The following is a 20,146-nucleotide window of genomic DNA, read 5'->3' as shown; positions in this document are numbered from 1 at the left end:
AATTGTGTATGTAATCTTAAAAAGTTCTTTGATTTCAGAAGATATTCGGAACTATATATTTTTGAAATTATATCTAGATAGACAAATGTACATAAACTTTACAAAAATTAAGTTTATATTAAATCATTCAATACGTAATGAATGAGCTGATTGTGATTCGAAATATTGCAATTGTATTTAGTAAATAAGAAAACGAAATAGAAATACGAATAAAATTAAGAGAATACACGTAAGATATAAATTTATTTATTGAAAGATGGGACATATTTATAATATTTATTTTGTATTAAGTATAGAATAAATGAAATACGAATTTATGTCAAGATGTAATTATGAGAAACAAAAAATTTAATATTTTTTATCCTCATATTTACATCACATATCATACTTGAAATACGTACATTTATCCACGTATATTTTTGAAAACGGATATGCGATATCAAACCCCAATTCTGCAACTCTTACGACGGTGTCGATATCTTTGTCATTGCATAGATTTTAGACATAAAAAAGCTGTTTTGCGCGCATTAAACAAGATTCAGTACATCAAAAATCGACATCTGTTCACCTAAATTTTACAGTAAATTTATTTTACTTTATACGGTTTAAAATAAAAAAAATTTTACAAATCATTTATGCTTACTCTCTCTCTCTCTCTCTCTCTCTCTATGACATCACATAATGATTGCAAAAGTGTATTATTATATAATATATTGCATTTAATTACATATGATATAAATGCTTCACATAGTGACATCGTAAAAATATTACAAATCTGAAAATAACTTTTTATACATGTGTTGTTACAACACTATGACAAAATATTTAATCATTGCATGATATTAATTTTATAGTTATCTTAATGTAAATTTTTTTGCTTTTATAATGTCATAAGTGATCATAAAACATGTTCTAAATTTTTAATAAATTAATTTTCACATATCCTGATAGTCATATAAGTTTATCTAGGTAAGTTTGTTCGCGTAGCTTGAAATCTCCAAAAACGTTTGCTATCTAAAACGAGATAAATATATATTCAGGCATTGAAAAAGAGAAAAAGTGAAGATTTTGAGTGAAAAAATTAAAGATTTTGAGTGCGAGCGAGTAAACCTTATGTTTGCCTAATGATACGTCGAAGATATAAGATTTTTTTCATCATTTGGTAAAGTCATATAACTTACGCTCATTGTCAGTTTCACTAATGTAAGATTAACTTTAATCTCGGTTTAACTTGTTGTTTATTTTTTTCTGATCTAACTCTTTATAGAATTAAAAAAAAAGATAAACAGTAAATTGAACTTGAAATTAAATTTAATCTTACAGTGGAACGGGGCCTAAAAAAAGAAAAAGAATAAATTAAATCGATATTAAGATTAATTTGCAATTGTAGAAATGGAAGTTCCATTTTGTTAAGCTTAACTTTAATCTGTTAGACCCGGTTCACAAATATAAAATTAATTTTAATCTCGATTGAACTTACTCCTCATTTTTTCCAATTTTAATATTGGAAAAAGACGAGAGTAAGTTGAAACCGAGATTAAAATTAATCTTATACATTGATAGAACCGGGCCTTATTCTTAGAACTAGAAAATGAAAAGTAAATTTAAAAAAATAAATTGTGATTAAAAATAATTCACATTGGTAGAAATGGACATTATTTGCGATTGTTATTGGTCCGATCATCGTTCGTTAGGTGACCTAACGATTAGATATTTCTGTACAAATATATCTATCTTTTCTAAATCAATATAAATTATATAAAAATATCTAATCGTTAAGTTGTGAAACCAGTGATGATTGGATAATGTCCATTTCTATCAGTAGATTAATTTTAAAAGTTTAACTTACTTTTATCTTCTTTTAGTATTAACAGAATTAGAAAGATAAAAAGAATAAATTAAACTGAGATTAAAATTAATCTGCATTGATAAAAATGGGCCCAAGTGTTTTGTGTTAAAGTTTTATGGTTTAAGTTGTACAGTTTTACTAAACGATGAAAAGAAAGAAGTATGTCTGTTGAAAGACAGATAGAATTATAAATATGTCCTTCACCGCAAAGAATTTCTGTTTGTCATATTTTGAAAATTAACAATTAGGATTTGTCGCAACTTGCGACAACTCTTGGATTTAATATCAACGCGCTCAGATTATGAGATTACATCATGGCGGAATCGCGACGTGTTTCTTGTCAAGTTCTCGTAATTTCGCGTGCGCGAGTTGTCGCTGCCTGTCGTTATAACGCCACGAAATTGCGCCTGAGGTAATCGCGACAGCCCCGAAGACATGCTCCTCCTTTTGCCGTTTCGCAAGAAACTTCTTTGCGTAGCGTATTCCTTCGCGCAAAAGAATCCAAAGTGAACGCGGACAAACTCATTCTCCCCGCGATTATTCACGAAAGAATTGGCCTGGAAATCACGGTTGTATTGTAACAATTTCTTTCAAACAAATTTTCTTTCGCACGATAAGAATCTCATTTTCCTCACCAAACTGTTGAAGGATGTCAAATATTATCTCACTGATCAGATTTTCAGATGCTTCCTTAGACTTTAGACTTTAAATAGTTGTTATTCTGTTCGATTTAATTTATAAAATTCTCGAAATACCGCTACCATTTTTTGTTCCTGAAGTTTTAATTCCATTAAATAACTGCACTTTTCTGTCGCGAAATGTTATAAGATCTGTTCTTTTCAGCTGAACTTCTCGCACCATTCATTTTTTCTTTTTTCTCTAATGTAGAAAAAAAAGAGGAAAGATGGCTCTCATGAGGTAAGTTCAGCTGAAAAGAATAGACCTTATCTTATAACATTTGAACAGAAGATCGCAGTTATTCAAAGAATGTAAAACTTCAGGCACAAAAAACGGTAGCGGCATTTTGAGAATTTTATAAATTAAATAACAATTGTTTAAAGTCTAAAGTTTAAGAAAGCATCCGAAAGTCTGATCAGTGAGATAATATTTGGCATCCTTCAACAGTTTGCCATACAGCCATTTCTTCCTCTTCCTTCCTTTCCTCGTCCTTTTTCGAGGATGACAATTTGTTGCCAGTTGTGAAGTCGAGTTTTCCCGAATGTCGCCAGAGCGAATAGAATTAGCGCGGCGAGAAGCGGTAATCAGGAATAAAAATGCGTCAACCGGCGGCATTTACGCTAACTAATCTGCTTCGGCAAGCGGAGAGGTGCTAACGGAGTTAGCCAGTTTCATCGCCCAACAGCTCTCTATCTTCGTGTCGCTCGACCGTCGCTTGTTAGCCGGGTAATTGGCCATTTTTATGCTAAGCAGAGCCTCTTCCTCGTCGTCGTCGTCGTCGTCGTCGTCATCGTCATCGTCATCGTCGTCGTTGCGAGTATCCCCTTGCATCGCGCGCTTTTCTTCCGCCATTTCGCGGCTTAACCTTGCGAATTGCGCTATCCAGGGACTCCTTTCGACTATGTGTTCACCACAAAAGAGCACGTCCTTTGCCCGTGGATACAAAGATCATCGCGCGCGAATTTCCACGAGATCTAACAATAGACTTAGACTTATATAATAGACTATGCATTTTCATATGTGGTAGCTGAAGCTAATACACGAAAGACAGAGATATGTGTGGTCTATTGCTTCTTTCCGTCACATTGCACAATTGACCAAGGAAAACATCAAACCAATTATTGTCTTCTCATCAAGATTACTACCTGGAAAACCTGGGATTTTTAGGAAAATTTTTCTTTCTTTGTTATCCTTAAAAATCAATTTTCCTGGAATTTTATCGGGACTGAGGGAAATTTTTGAAATTTTACTTTTATAAATTTAAATTCTGTCTTTTTCTGAAAACATTATTTCTTTAATCTTTTTTTTTTAATAAAAGAAATGTGTGTCTTGTGTGCGAGTTTTTATTTTTAAAAATTTGAGTGAATAGACAATGGAAGATAATAACTTAGTAGAAAATAGAGTAGAGTATATACATATATATATATATATGTGTGTGAACGGCTCACTGATATGTTATATACAGGATGTTTTATTTGAAGGAATTATCTCTCAAACTATTTGTTATTCCAAAAAATGTTTCAAGCTTACTTTCGAGGGGGAGATCTTTTGATGTCGCCGACCTTTTCTAGGTGGACGTAGTTCCAAGATTTCAAGGTAACCTTTATATTTTTAAATGGAATGATATAGTTTTTTTTATAGAATATGACTTGTCTATAATAATTATGCATATAAAAATCTTAAGGTAGAGATATCAAAAATCAATAGTTTACAAAATATTTTATATTTTATTCTGGCACATCATATTGACATGAAATATTTATAAATATCTCGTAAACACTTAATTTTTTCATAATCATATCTTAATATTTTCAAGGACAGAATAATAAAATGAATCAATTAGTGTAAAGAAAGTACATAGTTGTTTTAAAAATGATATGTAGGCAAAATATTTTAAATAAGCAACTACTTTATTTCAAATGTATTAATCCTTTCAGACCTGACTTTATTAGAATACGTTAAAAATTTTTTTTAATTCAGTTCATTATTTAAATAAATAATTCATACGTATTTAAATAAATAATTTAAATAAATAATTCATGCGTTTTTTAATAAATAATTCATACTAAACAATTAATTTTTTTCAAAATTTTGACTATTTTTTTCAACATGTATATTATTATATACATCAGATCTTAGATGTCAACAGAATTAAATAATTTCAATGGATAGTGTCTTCAAATTTGATGTACATTACAATGTGCGCTGGATCTGAAGGGGTTAAACAATTTTCTAAATTTATTTATAATTTTGACTAAAAATACTTGGAAACTCTCAGGGAATTTTTTTTACCAAGATTGCAGTAAACACCCTGTCTAGCTGTCTCTTAATTACTAATGTTACCCTTACGTTTTCAATGAAAACGTGAAGTCTCTTATATACCGAAGTCTACGATCGTAACATATAAACTGAGTCTCGACGAAACATGCAGCATAACAATACGGTTACGTTCTATATTTTCACATTTACGCTAGCAAACTCATTATCTGTCGCTGCGCGATGCGCTCTTAGCCTCGGTCGAGGTCCACTTTTCCTCCTCGTAACCGAGCGTAAGCGCGAAGCGTAATCCGGATGCTCGCGCGACCCTCCCTCCGGCCACCCCGCGAAACTCTGCCACGACTCTCCTCGTGCTTGCCGACTTAGCGCCGGCAACTTTTCGTATTAATAATCGGTATAATAATTAGTATTTTCACGCGCGACTTAGCAGGAAGGACGCGCCGGCGTCGACGTCGGCGTCTCGGCGTCTCGCGAGGGGGGTTGGAAGGGAAAGGGGTGCTGGGAAGTTCGTCTAAGATCTTGATTTTAAGTTCGCCGGGGCGAAGGAGGCGCATATTTCACCGCGCTAATGTCCCGCCAGATAAACTACAATATTAGCTGCCTTCGCCCGTGATTTAATTTAACTTTGCCCCGGCGCGACATCCGCCTCCTCGAGCTCGCGCCCTCGCGAGCTGCCGCCGCGGTTCGCCATCGGGTTTACCTGGTAAAATCTCCGCCGCGAGTTACGTTCGGATGGGTGTGGATTTTCACTCGAGATCTCGATTCCTCGAGTCCGAAGAACACAGACAGCAAATCATCGATTTAATCATCGTTCCAACTATTATACGTATTTTATGACATCATGTCTCTGTTTGAATGATTAAGATATCTGAGCAAAGAAAAAAAAATGATTCGTGTTTCAGTACGAAAATATATTTTTTTCCTTCCTGAAAAACTTTGGCTTACAATTTAAGAAAAGATTCGGATCAAGCCAGTGTCGCTTTCTGGTTCTTCAACACATCCTCCGTGAAGTTGTCTCCCTTGGAAAACCGAGCGTAACTGTAATTATAGAATATAGTATAGTTTATAACAATTAAATATAGTAACGTGACTTCAATTTTTTAAGACAGATTAGTTAAATTTTTTATTACTCTAATTTTCTTCATGCACGGTCACTTACATCTTGATATATTTCAACTTTTCGGTAGTGGACAAGGATGGTCTCGTCAATTTGACAGACTCCACGAGATGTGTTTGCGTAACTTTGATGGCAGTCTCATTGACTTTGCCGTCCTGTCATCGATAAGCAAAATATAATATTAGAGAAAATATACAATAGCTTAATATATCTATATACCCATATATTAAGGTTGCCAGCGATTACAACGAAACCAACGCTTAATTAACAGTGCACTATGACTGTCAACTGACGGTCAAGGTTTTGTTAATCCAAAACTAGTCTGTTTTTTGTTCTTGCATTAGAGTGCACCGAAACTTTCTGTCTTGCTTTTACCAAATATTAAGCATATGCTTATTTCACTTTAAGTTCCAAAAGTGTACACTTATAGTTCAGCTGTAGAAAACAGACCTAATACTAGGCTAGTACCTGAACTATGGCAATCAGTACTTGCCCAGTACTGGGTCGATTGTAAAACTCTATATGAGTAAAATACATCTACGAAATACATCTTACATAAAAAAAATATATATATATCTAAAAATATATAAATAATATTTTTATTTCTACTTTAATTGCGTATACAAAACATGTGCTCTACATCTATCACCACTCGTTGTTCTAATCGCGTGAAAAAATATTGTCGAGTTGTCGCAAATACTGCAAAAGCTTAATGTTGCGCGTTAACAGCAGCGATTTGAATTAATTATTGGAGTTAAACACAACCTGCGCCACTTCGGAAGACACCCTCCCATGTTCCTATCCGCATAATCACTTATCACAGCAAGTCTCTCTCTCTCTCTCTCTCTCTCTCTCTCTCGCTCGCCCTCTATCTCTATATCTTTCTCTCGGGATGCGTCATGCTCTCCGGAAACTCACTCGCTAATTAGACGCACAGTTTGGATACTCGCGTTCTTCCGGGAGGTAAGTGCCGCCCTGTAACTTCGTTTTCTCCGATGCGTATTAATTAATAGCTTCCCGTGAGCCGCGCCACTCGTTCCTCGTATACCTCGAAGACGCTCCCTACCTTTTAACGCAGGCCCGATTAATTTGGATTAATTCAATCAGGTGCACACGCACGCACCAATGAATGACCGCTGAATTTACGGATATCTCCGTAGATCATATGCAATCGTGCGCTCTTAATATTTTCATGTTTTTTTAATAAAAGTTAGAAAATGAGGATAATAAAAATCAAGAAATGACCTTCCAATTCATGTCAAAATGACAATCGATTCAATTGACCTTTAACTGCTTTACAAACTATGCAATATCAATTATAAATTAACAACTTCCAAAATTATTTTACATATAAACCACATAACAAATAAATAATTATTATACATTAATTTTCAGCAGAAAAATTGCTAAAATTGGATTAATAAAGTAAACAAATAAAATTATATAAGCGGATTAACAAATAAACAATTAAACAAGCATTTGCGAGGGTTGATGATAGACGCGTCGAATACGTCTGAGAGATTAACGAGCGCCATAACTAGTGGAATGGCTGTCTGGCTTTCGATCTTGCAGGACTGCTGCGGGGCCCTAAACCGTGTATCATTATAACGCATAAGATAATAACCCCCTCGACGTTCAGCGAGGCGTGGGGAGACCGGGGGATGAAGCGAAGCGCCGAAGGGGGTGGCCCGGTCGCCCGGCGCTCTCGGCACCGTGTGCTAATAAACCTGGTCTACGTTTCCTCGGTTATATCGCGGCACCTTCAGCCCCCTCCACCAACCCCCTTCGATCTCCCCCGTATCACCAGCCCGCGCCCGGGCGCGCCCCCGTGTGTACGCACACCGTAGGGTGCACACCTAACGATATTATCGTCATTACGCACTATCTTACTTCGGAAGCTACCCTACAAATGATTCTCGGGAGTGATTCGCTCAAGAAGCGCTTTTCATTACGGCGTTGCACAGACACTACCACGACAATGACAACAACAAGAAAACGGTTCGACCATTACCGAGGTGATCTGCTGTTCCGCAAAAGAGTCCGAATCAATGTATCGATTTGAAAGATCGCGAATTGACAACTGAAATTATCTAGCTAAATCGTATATTTCCGAATATCTTTCTCGAACTTATCATTGAAAGTTGATTAGATATATATATACGCAGGATTTTTATCTGTTTGTTTACATTTTTTGTGTTTATAAACATTATTTTACGTTTCTTATATTTAGAAGTTATTTCTGCAATATGTACAAACAATAAAATGATAGATACCGAATTTCTAAACAATCTAAACCAATGATCAAACAAACGAGACTCATTGATTAAATCAATTAACGAATAGCACACAAATAATGTACAAATTAATATTAATCCCCTTTAGTTACGGTTGGGTTGATCGCGAAGCTGTACAGTGGCATGTAGTAATCAGAAGATTATTATACAAATGAAAGATTTCTCCAAGAACTAAATAAGTCCATTTTTTTAATCTGTCAATTTAATCTGCCAAATCGTTTATTAGCGTCACGTCGTGAATAATAATTTTATTTCAATAAAATCAAACAGAAAACAGGAAAAAATATAATAAGAGTTGAACATTTGCAAAGGATTTGTTTTTATTTCAAGCCATTTGTAAAATTTTGTAAATCAAAAATGAAAAAATTATTGCTTTATACTTCATAATATATATTTCCTTCTTCATTTTTATTAATATTAATATGAAAAAAAGTAAATGTAAAACATGAGATAACAAGAACTAAAAACAAGTTCAGAAGTCTTTTATTTCTTCTTTTATATAGGCTCTCAAAATATTAATAAAAGCCTAAATATTAATCAAACTCAAAATATTAATAAAACTTTATTCTCATATCTATATATTATGTGTTATCTATATATTTGGAGAAAAATTACCATATTTATACAATGGTTTGAAGATGAGAAGTGTTTTTGTTTCTTGAAAAGGTAACTTTTTAGACTTATTTATTTCTGTGAAAAAAAAAGTATCAAGTACACTCACCGTAGCAGTCGCCAAAGCATCCTCAAACGCTGACAATTTCGCCGAAGTAATCGCCGCATTGATGTCAGCCCCAGTAAATCCGTCAGAGAGCTGGGCTAATATTTTCAGATCCAGCACGGCTGTATCTATATTTTGAGCATTGCATAGAACTGTAAAAATCTCTTCTCTTTCCAACTGTGAAATAAAAAGTAAGTATTAACTATTAATGATAATAATTAATATGAAGTCGCGCGCTAAGTTGAGAAGGTTGTAAAAAATATGTTTACCTCGTTCGGTAAAGGGCAATGCAAATACTTATCGAGACGTCCTGGTCTCAGAAGAGCCGGATCCAATAAGTCGGGCCTTGAAGATGCTGCCACGACCGCTACCCCTTCGCGATCTTCGACCCCGTCAAGTTGCGTCAGTAGTTGGTTCACTACTCGATCTGTGACTCCCGTACTGTCATGTCCGCGCCTAATTAAAATAAAATGCACACGTTTGTCAAGATTTAAAAAAAATTAGTGCATATTTTTTACACATTGAAAATAAAAGAAAGATAAATTAAAACGAAATATAAATTCCGATAATTATCTAGATATATATTTGTATATATGTATCTATATTTGTGACAACTATGAATATATTAGTTTATTTAGTTATTTATTTACCAAACATCATATAGAAATAATATTGAGAATGTAATAGAATACTTATGTTACATTTATATCATTATTATCATTAGGATACTAACAAATAAAAAATGGGATAGGTAAATTTTGTACAATCATTTGTCTCATGACTCACCTGGGTGCAAGACTGTCGAATTCATCAAAGAATAAAACGCATGGCTTGGCGCGACGGGCTCTATAATATAATATATTATATAATATATAAATAATTAAATGAGATTGGGCCGATAATTAAACAACACAACTAATTGTAAATAAAAAATGCCTTATTTAGGCTAGATCTTGCACACTTAATAATATTTCTATAATTATGAATTTATATAATATGATAACAAATTTAGACTGATGAGAATAAATCTAATTAAATTAAGAATTACTATATTAAAACAAAGCGGATCTTAGTGCTTAAATATTTCTTGTGTGAATTTATATACATAACTGGTTCTGTAAACTACGTGCCAATTTAATTTTCAGTCTTAATACGCAATCCTGAACTAAAATTAAGATAGTAATATCACAAATTAAATTCACAAGCATTTAATGATATCGATGCTAATAAGCATCTTATGACATTATAATTTCTTTCGAATAATATAATAAGCGAATAATATAATTTTTTTTAAACCCGTCCACACAAATTCAACATTGAAAGAACAGTAAAATGTTGTGAGGAATTATACCTTTCGAATACATTTCTGACAGACTCCTCACTGACGCCTATGTATTTCGACAATAATTCTGGACCCTAAAATAAAGCTTAATATTATTTAATAAATAACGGAAGAATCATCGCATATGTATCATCGTCATTAATTATTAAATTCAGTTAAATTATTATTTTAATTAAGTGTGAACTGAAACATAAAATAAACGTCGTAAATAAAACATTATTAAGAATTACCGATAAGTTTCATTTATATACGCCTAATTAAAAATTGCCAAGCTGGGTTTTCTAAAAAATTAACTTCGCTGTCTTCATTATATATATATATATATATATAACTATAACTATAAAATTATTCTCCACTTTAATTATCTCCATTATTATTTAATCTCCACTTAATTCTACCAGCAGATCTAAAGAAAAATAAGAAAAATTGAAGTTCATTTTGCATCCGATTAAAAATAAGTCTTAGTTCTACCTTGATGCTGATCAAATTCACACCACACTCGCTGGCGATCGCTTTGGCCAGCATAGTTTTCCCAGTGCCGGGCATCCCGTACAACAGGACACCGCTCTGGAGCTTTATTGGAGCATTCTTGAAGATCTCTGGGTACTTGAGCGGCCACTGCAAAATTTCCGTAAGAGAGGTCTTTGTACTCGCCAGTCCGCCGATGTTGGACCAAGAATGACCGCTACTTTTGTACAACTGTACGCCCTGTAAGGACATCGGCGTGAAATCCTCCAATGCGATGTTAACGTCCTCCTCCGTCACGATAATCGGCGTTTTCAATCTTTCTGCCGCTTTAAGTAGATAGAAATGAGTAAATAGCATACAATATTAAGTTAAAAAATATGTAGCACATTGAGAATACAGTGATCTCCATAAAAACAATCAAGTTAAGAAAAAATCTCTCTGAACTTGAGATAAAAAAGATAGTGAAATAGTTTGTGATCATCTTACAATAAAAATCATCACTGTTAAGTATATTGCCACTTGCTTTTACAAATAATTTTTTTCTACAAATAATTCGTACAAATAATTTCTTACATATAATTATTTGCTCTTATTTGATCTTTCTTCCTTTTATTATTGCTTAGCATACTAGAGCTAGAAAATTTAAATCTAATTTTTTTTCTCTTTCAGTCAATTTTTTAATTTAAAATTACTGCGGTATTCATTGATATTTTTATAATCACTCGTGTATCTCGTTACCATGGCGCTTCAATGCGACGAACCGCGCCTTCTCCGCCAGATCGACGATATCCTGGAGCATCCAGCCCTCAGTCTTGTTTCCATAGTAATTCCAATTCATGTCTCCGGGCACGCACAACTTGTCCTCGAGCGTTAATCGCAAAATATCGATTCTATCCACCTGGTTAGCCACGACATGAGTTAGTGTTACGCAGAAATCAACGAGAGAACTGACATGGGATAGGGAGAGTTTAATTAAGAAGGTGCGGAAATACGAAGACACGTTAATCGAGAAATGCAAATCGACAAATAAGATATTAATGGCACAAAGAAAAGAGAAGTTAGAAAATATAAATATAACTGATGCATTATATATTTTTCTCTCCGTTCCTCTTTTCAAACAAACTCCTAAATTGGATCGATCGAGTTTCGTATAAAGACGACACGAACTAAAAATCAAATTTTGCAATATTTAAATTAAACACAATATACAAATATATAACATAATCATAATGTATCGTCTCAAAATAATCTCAGGAATCTATCCTCAAGTGTTGTTACGATCTTTACCGCATCCTGCATACATTTTTAAATTTTCTACTAATTTACGTAAAAACGTATTATAAAAAGTCGATTTTCCTTAAATTTCGCTCATATTATTTTTCGCAATAATTCGAAATAATTTCGATCGTACCTTCTCGAGATTCGGAATTTGCAAGACAGTCCTAAAAAACTGCGCTCCTCTAGTTGGCCGTAATCTCGAACCGATTTTGCTCACATCGGCACAAGTGGCGACGATTGAGATGTAATGAAATTCTTGATATTGCGTGACGGTATTGATCAGCATATCGGTAATTCTAAAATCAGTTTAAGTTCAGTTAACTAAGGGTTCTTATCGATCAAGACGATGGTTGAGCACTTCACATTAGAAAATTAATTGGAAAGTGCTTTTTTGTATTAGTTTTTCAAAAACCAATTTTTGAAAAATAATATCTATATCTATACCTGTGAATAGTATGAATAATAATCACGAGCATCAATTTGCAAACCAAACAATTTGGTTATCAGAAATGTGAATTTTGCCTCGCTATTCAATTAAATTAACAATTATCATTCGGCTTAAATTAACCAATAAATGCAATTGCGTACCTGGAAGCGTTCGTCGCGTCTATCGTATTTTCCTCGTCATTTAATGACGCATTGGTAATGCTCTCCAAATCGTCCAGGAACAGTATGGACGGTTGATAATACACGCATTCATTCATAACGGACGTAATGATCTTCTGCATTGTTTCTACCTTTTTGCCTAATTAATAATTGCTGTGTTTGATAAATACCGTAAGATATGAGTAATATGGTAGAAATTTGGAAGACAAATTGCCTTCTTAATCTCTTAATTTTCCATAATCTCTTTAAAAGAATTTTATTTTGATTATAATATAAATGTAAATTTAATTCAAATGTAAATTTAGAAATATATAACAACTCTTTAGTAAATTGTGCTAAAGCGAACTTCAAAGTTTATAAATGAAACAATACAGTAAATGTTTTTTCTAAATTATAATAAATTGAAATACAATTACCATGAATTTTTTTAATGGATTTGTTATAATTAAAAAAAATAAGCGTTTGCGTTTAAAGATCCTTCGAAGATTTGGTATAAGTCCGATAGAGATTATATAAAATTCATTACGATATAGCAGCTAATTGAGCGGGAAAAATATAGAGATATTACCTTTTAGCGACCTGCATTCGATCACATGCGTGTGTACGAAACATGGTGCCTCACAATAACATTCAATTAGCTTTTTGTAAATGGTCGTTTTGCCGGAACCCATGGCGCCGCAAATCAGAATGTTTTCCCGATCGTACCGGAAGTCCACTGCTCTTCGCAAACCCAAGCTGAGATCAAGGGCGATTTCGCAATCTTTAAGGATATCCTCTATACACCTGTAATTTTTTTATCATCGGTATTTGACACGATATATAAGTCTGACTCATAATCAGATTTATTAAGTACTTGCGAGTGATGATTCAAGGCCACAATTATATTATTAACAGTAATTAGTTAATTACTGCTTGGTCATAAATATAAAGCATTCTCACAATTGAGGTAAACGTTCTAACGAAAAAGAAATTAAACAGTTTTATTGAAAAATAATATTTATTTTTTATATTTTGTTCTCCATTTGCTCTTATTTTGCTCCACCTTTTCAAAAAAAATGCAATAAATTTAGAGTACTTTATATTTATGACTTATGACTATATAAATATCATAATACGTCTCACTACCTTGTGGAAATTTTCTCCATTCTTGAATTTTGCTCAGGACAGTTCTGAGGAATTTTCCCGTCGCTCGGATCCGACGAAACAAGAACGACCAAGTCTTTCACATCCTTTCCATCTATCGTCGCGTAATTGCAATCCGCGGGTGACATTCGTACGACGCACCGTTCGCCATCCTCGAGTAAAATCGTCGCACCCGAATTAAGCAACAATGGCTCGTGTCTCGAATGGAATTTCACGTAATTTGCGAAAACTTCCGGCGTTACCGATTGATTGAAAGGAAAAACGTTCACCGACGATGGCCTCGGCGGTGACTCATCCCCCTCGATCATCTGCACGATCACTCTGCTTCCGACTTTCAATCCTAAAGTGATCTTCAAACTCGCTGACACGTACATGCAAGAGTGGATCGAATTCAGATCGAAATACTCTCTGTCTAGCGACGCAGAGCACTTGTCCAAAATGTCTTCGAGAACGTAAATCCTCGCGACCAGTTCTTGCGGAGGCTTGAGAGAAGGATCATCATCCTTTAGGAAATTCGTACTGGTGACGTTAACATACTGCCGATCTTCCGGCACTTTTCTGACTTTACCTGCGAATGAATGGTTTTAAGCCCTACTTGTAGAGAAAAAATTATTTTGCTGAAGTTTATAAAAACTGCGCCAGAGATGCAGATCTGAAAATATAGTCTTAGTTAACAAAAATAGGACACAATCAGAGTTGAGCAAAACTGTAATTCAATTAACAATTACAGTTTACAATGTAATTTTTAATTCAATTAGTAATTAATAATTACTAATTAAATTAAGAATCACATTGTAAATTGTAATTGTTAATTGAATTACAGTTTTGCCCAACTCTGGACACAGTAAACTTTTGTCACAGATTTCGATTATTACTTTATACTTATTTACAATGTATACTTGTTATTTTGTCTTTATTTATGTTTTAAATCTTATACTTGATCAAGGCTGTTGGCCACCGTTCAATTATATTGAACTATGAAAATAATTATGTAAAACTCTCGATCATAATAATAATACAAAAAATTTGGACATTCTAGCAATCAACTTGAGCATCCAACATAATTATTTTCAGATCTGTACCTAATTTTTATACGTAAGTACTTCAACAAAATTATTCTTTCTGTATACAATAAAGAATTAATTTTCGCGAATTTTAAACAAAATAAAATTCTTTTATGTCATAAATTTACACATTATTATTCCGCTCGGTCTTATGTTTTTCGGCACACAGCTCCTCGGAATCAGAACGTGACAGGGACCTCGCAGGATCATGTCATGGGCATTCAATTGATCGGAGGACCGGAAATCCGGCAGAGGATACACACGGAACACGCGAGGCGCGCTTCTACTGCGAAAGCTCTGCAGTAACGCATAATTTGCGGCGTTGTCCCTCGAATCGCGATGATCTTTTCTTTTGGCGAAGTAAGGCAAGATCTTGGCCAAAGGATTTCCTATCTTCGTGTTAGCCTTCTTTTTAACGACCTCATCCTTTATCGTTGCGCTTGCGATTGCATCAAGCACGTGCACTTCTGTGAACTCCTCGAGCAGCCCATACGCGAATTTCGGCTCTGAATCCTCTGCAAGGATCACGTACAGAATATCTTTTTAATATCCTTTGCATTAAAATATTAAAAATACATTTAGATATGTTTTTATATTCTCTCAACTTTGAAGAACTTAATGAAATCATTTAATATTATTAATATTATATATTAAAATGTATTCTTACATATTTCGATACATGCTGTTAAAATTATATATCCTGATATATGTTAATATTTTAATAACGCCAAATGACTTCATCAATTACTTTGACTACTTCACTGAGAAAAATGGTCTGGTTGGATTAAACAGTAATTCTGGTGGAAAATGGACGAGTCAAAATTTTCTGGTTAAATCTACTAAAATTCTAGTCTAAATAATTAGAATTCTAATTGATATAATTATTCCGGTAAAAACAAGAATTCTAGTAAATTTTCCCAGAAATATTATATCAACAAGAATTCCAGCTATCTCAACTAGAATTCTAATTAATTAACCAGGAAATTCTGATTTATCCATTTTCAACCAGAAATTGTTCCTTTGCATAATTCAACAACTTTCTAAAAATGATAATATCAAAACGGATAAGATAAAAATAGATCAATCATTCAACATTTACGTAAGCGAGAATAATTAGCACTATTTCTATAATGTTATATACTCAAATATATTACGAAGAACAAGCGACTTGCCCGCAATGAAAGTCACGAAGGAAAACTTTGAGATCCACGCCACGAGCGGCTGTCCTTTCGCGACGATTCTCACTTGGTTTAGGAGACTCGATTGTACTCTTTCCATTTGTAATTCCTGTTACCGAATACGAACAATCGATTAATTCATTCATCATTAGCATAATATAATAAATCGATCTGTAAGAATTATCGTACCAAAAGCTCGCGATCGCTTGTCGTGTGAGGTGCAATCTGAACGCTGCTTAACGAGGCAACGCTTTTCACAGAAGACACGAATACTTCGTCTCCCTCTTGGATGTTCAAACTTCTCGCGAATGTTGCCCCGATACATAATGTTTCATCATTATTAACGCGAGCGATGCAAGAAAGATAGTATTTTTTTCCGTTGTGTGATATTTCGATCGCATTTTCCTGTAATCATTTTGCTGTATAATCCTAATAGCACATTTTGTTCGAGGGATGTTCTGGCGAACGTTCTTAAGACATAGAAATATCTTCTGAATGTTCTTGGAACATCCCTTGGAGATCTGTGCTATTAGGGAATATTATCAAGAAATACAAAGAATTTCGTATATTATTATATTGTTAATTATTATGAATTATTATTAAATTAATTTATTATTAATTTTATTATTATTTCATAATTTCTTATATAATCAGAAGCGTTATGATCTATGCGTTTCGCGGGTTATCTCCGTTCAGACCCATTATTAGAGTACTAACGATTCGTGAACATTTTCGTTCACTCCATCAGGGTGAGAAGCAGATTGAGGATGCTATTTCATTTGTGCGTTTTTGTCGTACAACAAATATGTACAGGACAGAGAGGCCCTCGAATCTCTCTATTCTATAGCCAATCAACAGGCTTAAAAAATTTTTAAGTTAAAAGAAACAGTAGTCTGATACTTCTTATATAATAAAATTCCTATATTTATTGATATTATCCTACAAATATCCTGAGCCATCCTGGACATATTCAGGATGATCCTGAGGACGACTTGATATCCGAGTTCGAAATGTAATAATTTTGAACTTTCAGCTCCGAAATGGGTGAAAATAGTTCGAACATACATTCAGTCCGAACTATTTAACGTTCGAACTTAAGATTCGAACTGTCCGAACTGTCAAATCGTCTGATGTTTCCGAGCTAGATGACTAGTAATGTCATCTGTGTAAACAATTTATAGATCATCAAAGCTTATATTTTTTTTTCATTACACGCGACTGCAATAAAGTTTCTATATCTCGCTTATATATTTTTATCAATATTAGAATCAAATGTACCAATTATTAAAATTAAATATTACAATTATAAAACTTATATTTAATTACTTCTTTCTGTATTAATTGTATTATCCAAATTATAATAATTTACATATTTTGTATTACTTGTATCGTCATAAAAAAGACTCGTGTAAATTTAACATAATAATAAATAATATGTAAAAATTCTATGTAAACGTAATCTTGAAATACATTATTCTGATAAAAACTATTTTATTGAAGATTGCGCTTTTATCGACTGTCGAGTTTATTATATCGTCCTCAGATGGTGCTTGCTGTATTGAAATTTCTCGCTAAAGGCCATTAGGTGCAATCAAATTAGATCATTCAAAACAAAAGGAGCTAAAACTTCTTTATCCTCATCTTTGGATGAAGAATGTGACGGCACCCATATGGTTCCTGCACACTGGACGCGAAAACGCTTGCCGCGCGGCAAAATGTGACGCGGTAGCCAATAAATGGCATTTTAGGCTGCAGTCCACTTGACTACAAACGCTTCGAAGCATTCTTTGATTAGTCAATTCTAGGGCTCTAATTTTATTCCGTTTTTCGAAGATACGTGTAAACGTGTTTTCGTTTAAACGTATAATAGCGAGCCCTAGTCAATTCGTAAAATTCTTTGTTCTGATTGGTCGCTCAAACGCTTGACGCTAGAAACGAAGCGTTTTGTAACGTCAAGTAGACCGCAGCCAGAGTCGACCGAGTAAAGTTTTGGAACGCATCCCGGATGATGTTTCCGAACGCAACCATGGTTGGTAGAAGTTGAGTATTGATGACAGAGAATAGAGATCGTTGATTACGTAAAATGAGAGCTAACCTTAGTTTCCAAACGGTGCAGCCAGGTAGTCGACAGATGTGCGAAGCAATTGTTCGCCGCAATGTACTTCACGACGAAATACTCGTGTTGCATCTCGACGTAAACGACACAGCCCGCACAGCCATGAACGAATGAAACGTACAGTCTAATGACGTGCTTCTCTGTAAAGGAAATCAAATAAACTTTGCACCAGGTAGCTGCTGTACTCTCTATACAGCGACTGAGGATGGGAGTTGTCCTTTTTTTTTATCGAACCGATAATTTACATTTTATTTGTTGAATATATTAATTCAACAAATCACAGAATAAAGCATTCATATAGTGATGTTTATTCAAATTAGTTGAATTAAGATTACAAAATATTTTGTTGATAAACAAATATTTTGAAAAATAAACTCGATTTACATAAAAAATTTTATAATAAAGCTGTAACATAGTAAAACTTCATGTTTCAGTAAAAAAAAAAATAGATGCTGTCTAAAAAGAATATTATCATCGTAAGAAAATATCAATAGTAGGTAAAAGAAAAATCTTAAGAAACTTTTTTTGTATAAAATAAATATGTATTTATCTTTTAATGAGCTATTATATTTCATTGAAATGAAGAGTTTAGTTAAGAGACTTAAGGACCATCTACCACAAACAGTAGCAACAGTGATAAGGCTGTAAGGCCGATATTCATAGAACTTATATTCAAGACCGCTAAGGCCGGAATCAGACTATGCATTGAGATTGAAAAATTCAAATTTGACTAATCGAAATGAAAGGAGCTAAAATTTCTTTGTCCTTATTGGTCAAATTTCAATCTTCAATCTTCAACCTCAATCTTCAATGCGTAGTCTGATTCCGGCCTTAGTACAGTTTTAAGAAGTCACGAACCAATCGGAGGGGCGTATTAACGTCTTATGCCCGTGTCACACTACGCATTGGAGATTGAGGATTGCGAGAATTAAGGATTGTCAGAATTCGACCAATCAGGTAATTTTAAGTTTAATCCGTTTCGTTCTAATTGGCTGAATTCTAATCCTCAATTTGCAATCCTCATGCTGGATTCACACCGCATCGATGAATTTTACTTCGTATTATCGGAATCCTGTTTTCTGATTGGATGCAGAGTGTCGTACGACAAAAATCGGATGCAGTGTGAACAGTGATGCCAGACTTGGCCCGCACTCATGCATGCGCGTTGTTTACAGCTGAGCGCGCAGTGCTGTAGCCATTAGGTTAGATTAATGTAACGATGTCGTACCGTGTGGACCGCGAAATCTGCGCGCCAAACCGGACAACAGGAGATACAAGGAATCCCAAGAGGCAAATATAAATGAGGTGAGATATTTTAGTTCAGAAAATGAATCGCAATGGACAAAAGGCCTGCAAAAAAGGTATGTATCCGAAAATTTAGAAAATCTTGATTAGACGAAGAAATGTGTTTTACTTGTAAAATTATTTCACCGTCTATCCTCATCATAATTTATCCACACACAATTATATATTACTGCATGCTAAGAGGTATGTCTAATTTCTATATATTTCTAATTCTATTTCTCTTTGGGGCGACTAAGGGCCAATTTCACCAACCACGGTTAGATTAACCGACGGTTAAAGTTAGCAGGGTGACCAACAGACACATATTTTCTCGTAACCTCTTGGCTCTAACCTGAAATTTGTGGGAAGCAATAAACAGTGTATTATACATGTGAAAAAAAGTTTAAAAGGTAATATAAATATATATAATATGTTTCTTTATATAATATAAAATGACATTATAAATTTTATTTTTTTTTACAGATTAAAACATGCAAAGGCAAAAGAATTTTTCTGACGCAGATAAAGAATCTTTATTAGATTTAATATTTTTACAACGTAATGTCATTGAAAACAAAGAAACTGATCGTTCAACACTTGTAAAAAAGGATGAAGTATGGGTTGATATTACCAACAAATATAATGCAAACACAACAATTAAAAGATCAGAAAAAGCTTTACGTTACTGTTGGGATAATCTGAAAAAAGCAGCAAGAAAATATTGTGCAACTTTG

General features: G+C 33.8%; 1 protein-coding gene across 2 annotated transcripts; it reads right to left on the bottom strand.

Annotated features, from left to right (window-relative positions):
- Positions 1-5,134: 5,134 nt before the first annotated feature.
- Pex1 (peroxisomal biogenesis factor 1) lies at positions 5,135-18,302 on the bottom strand. Of its 2 annotated transcripts, XM_018456709.1 has the most exons (17): positions 18,108-18,302; positions 16,202-16,417; positions 16,007-16,121; positions 14,963-15,349; positions 13,753-14,338; positions 13,196-13,410; positions 12,610-12,766; positions 12,155-12,317; positions 11,482-11,641; positions 10,747-11,069; positions 10,285-10,349; positions 9,720-9,779; positions 9,203-9,389; positions 8,937-9,110; positions 5,964-6,076; positions 5,750-5,842; positions 5,135-5,672 (listed from the first exon to the last, which is right to left on the bottom strand). In XM_018456709.1, exons 1-16 carry the CDS (start codon positions 18,198-18,200, stop codon positions 5,770-5,772), a joined length of 3,087 nt encoding a protein of 1,028 aa, XP_018312211.1. In that variant the 5' UTR covers positions 18,201-18,302; the 3' UTR covers positions 5,135-5,672; positions 5,750-5,769. The 2 variants fall into 2 exon arrangements, with proteins under 2 accessions (XP_018312211.1, XP_018312210.1); XM_018456708.1 differs by lacking the exon at positions 5,135-5,672 and having other exon boundaries at positions 5,746-5,842.
- Between the last annotated feature and the right edge of the window lie 1,844 nt (positions 18,303-20,146).

This window comes from Mycetomoellerius zeteki, unplaced genomic scaffold (assembly GCF_001594055.1).
Source record: "Mycetomoellerius zeteki isolate Tzet28-1 unplaced genomic scaffold, Tzet1.0 scaffold592, whole genome shotgun sequence".
Taxonomy (NCBI): Eukaryota; Metazoa; Arthropoda; class Insecta; order Hymenoptera; family Formicidae; genus Mycetomoellerius; species Mycetomoellerius zeteki.
This window is presented reverse-complemented; position numbering and strand designations above follow the sequence as displayed.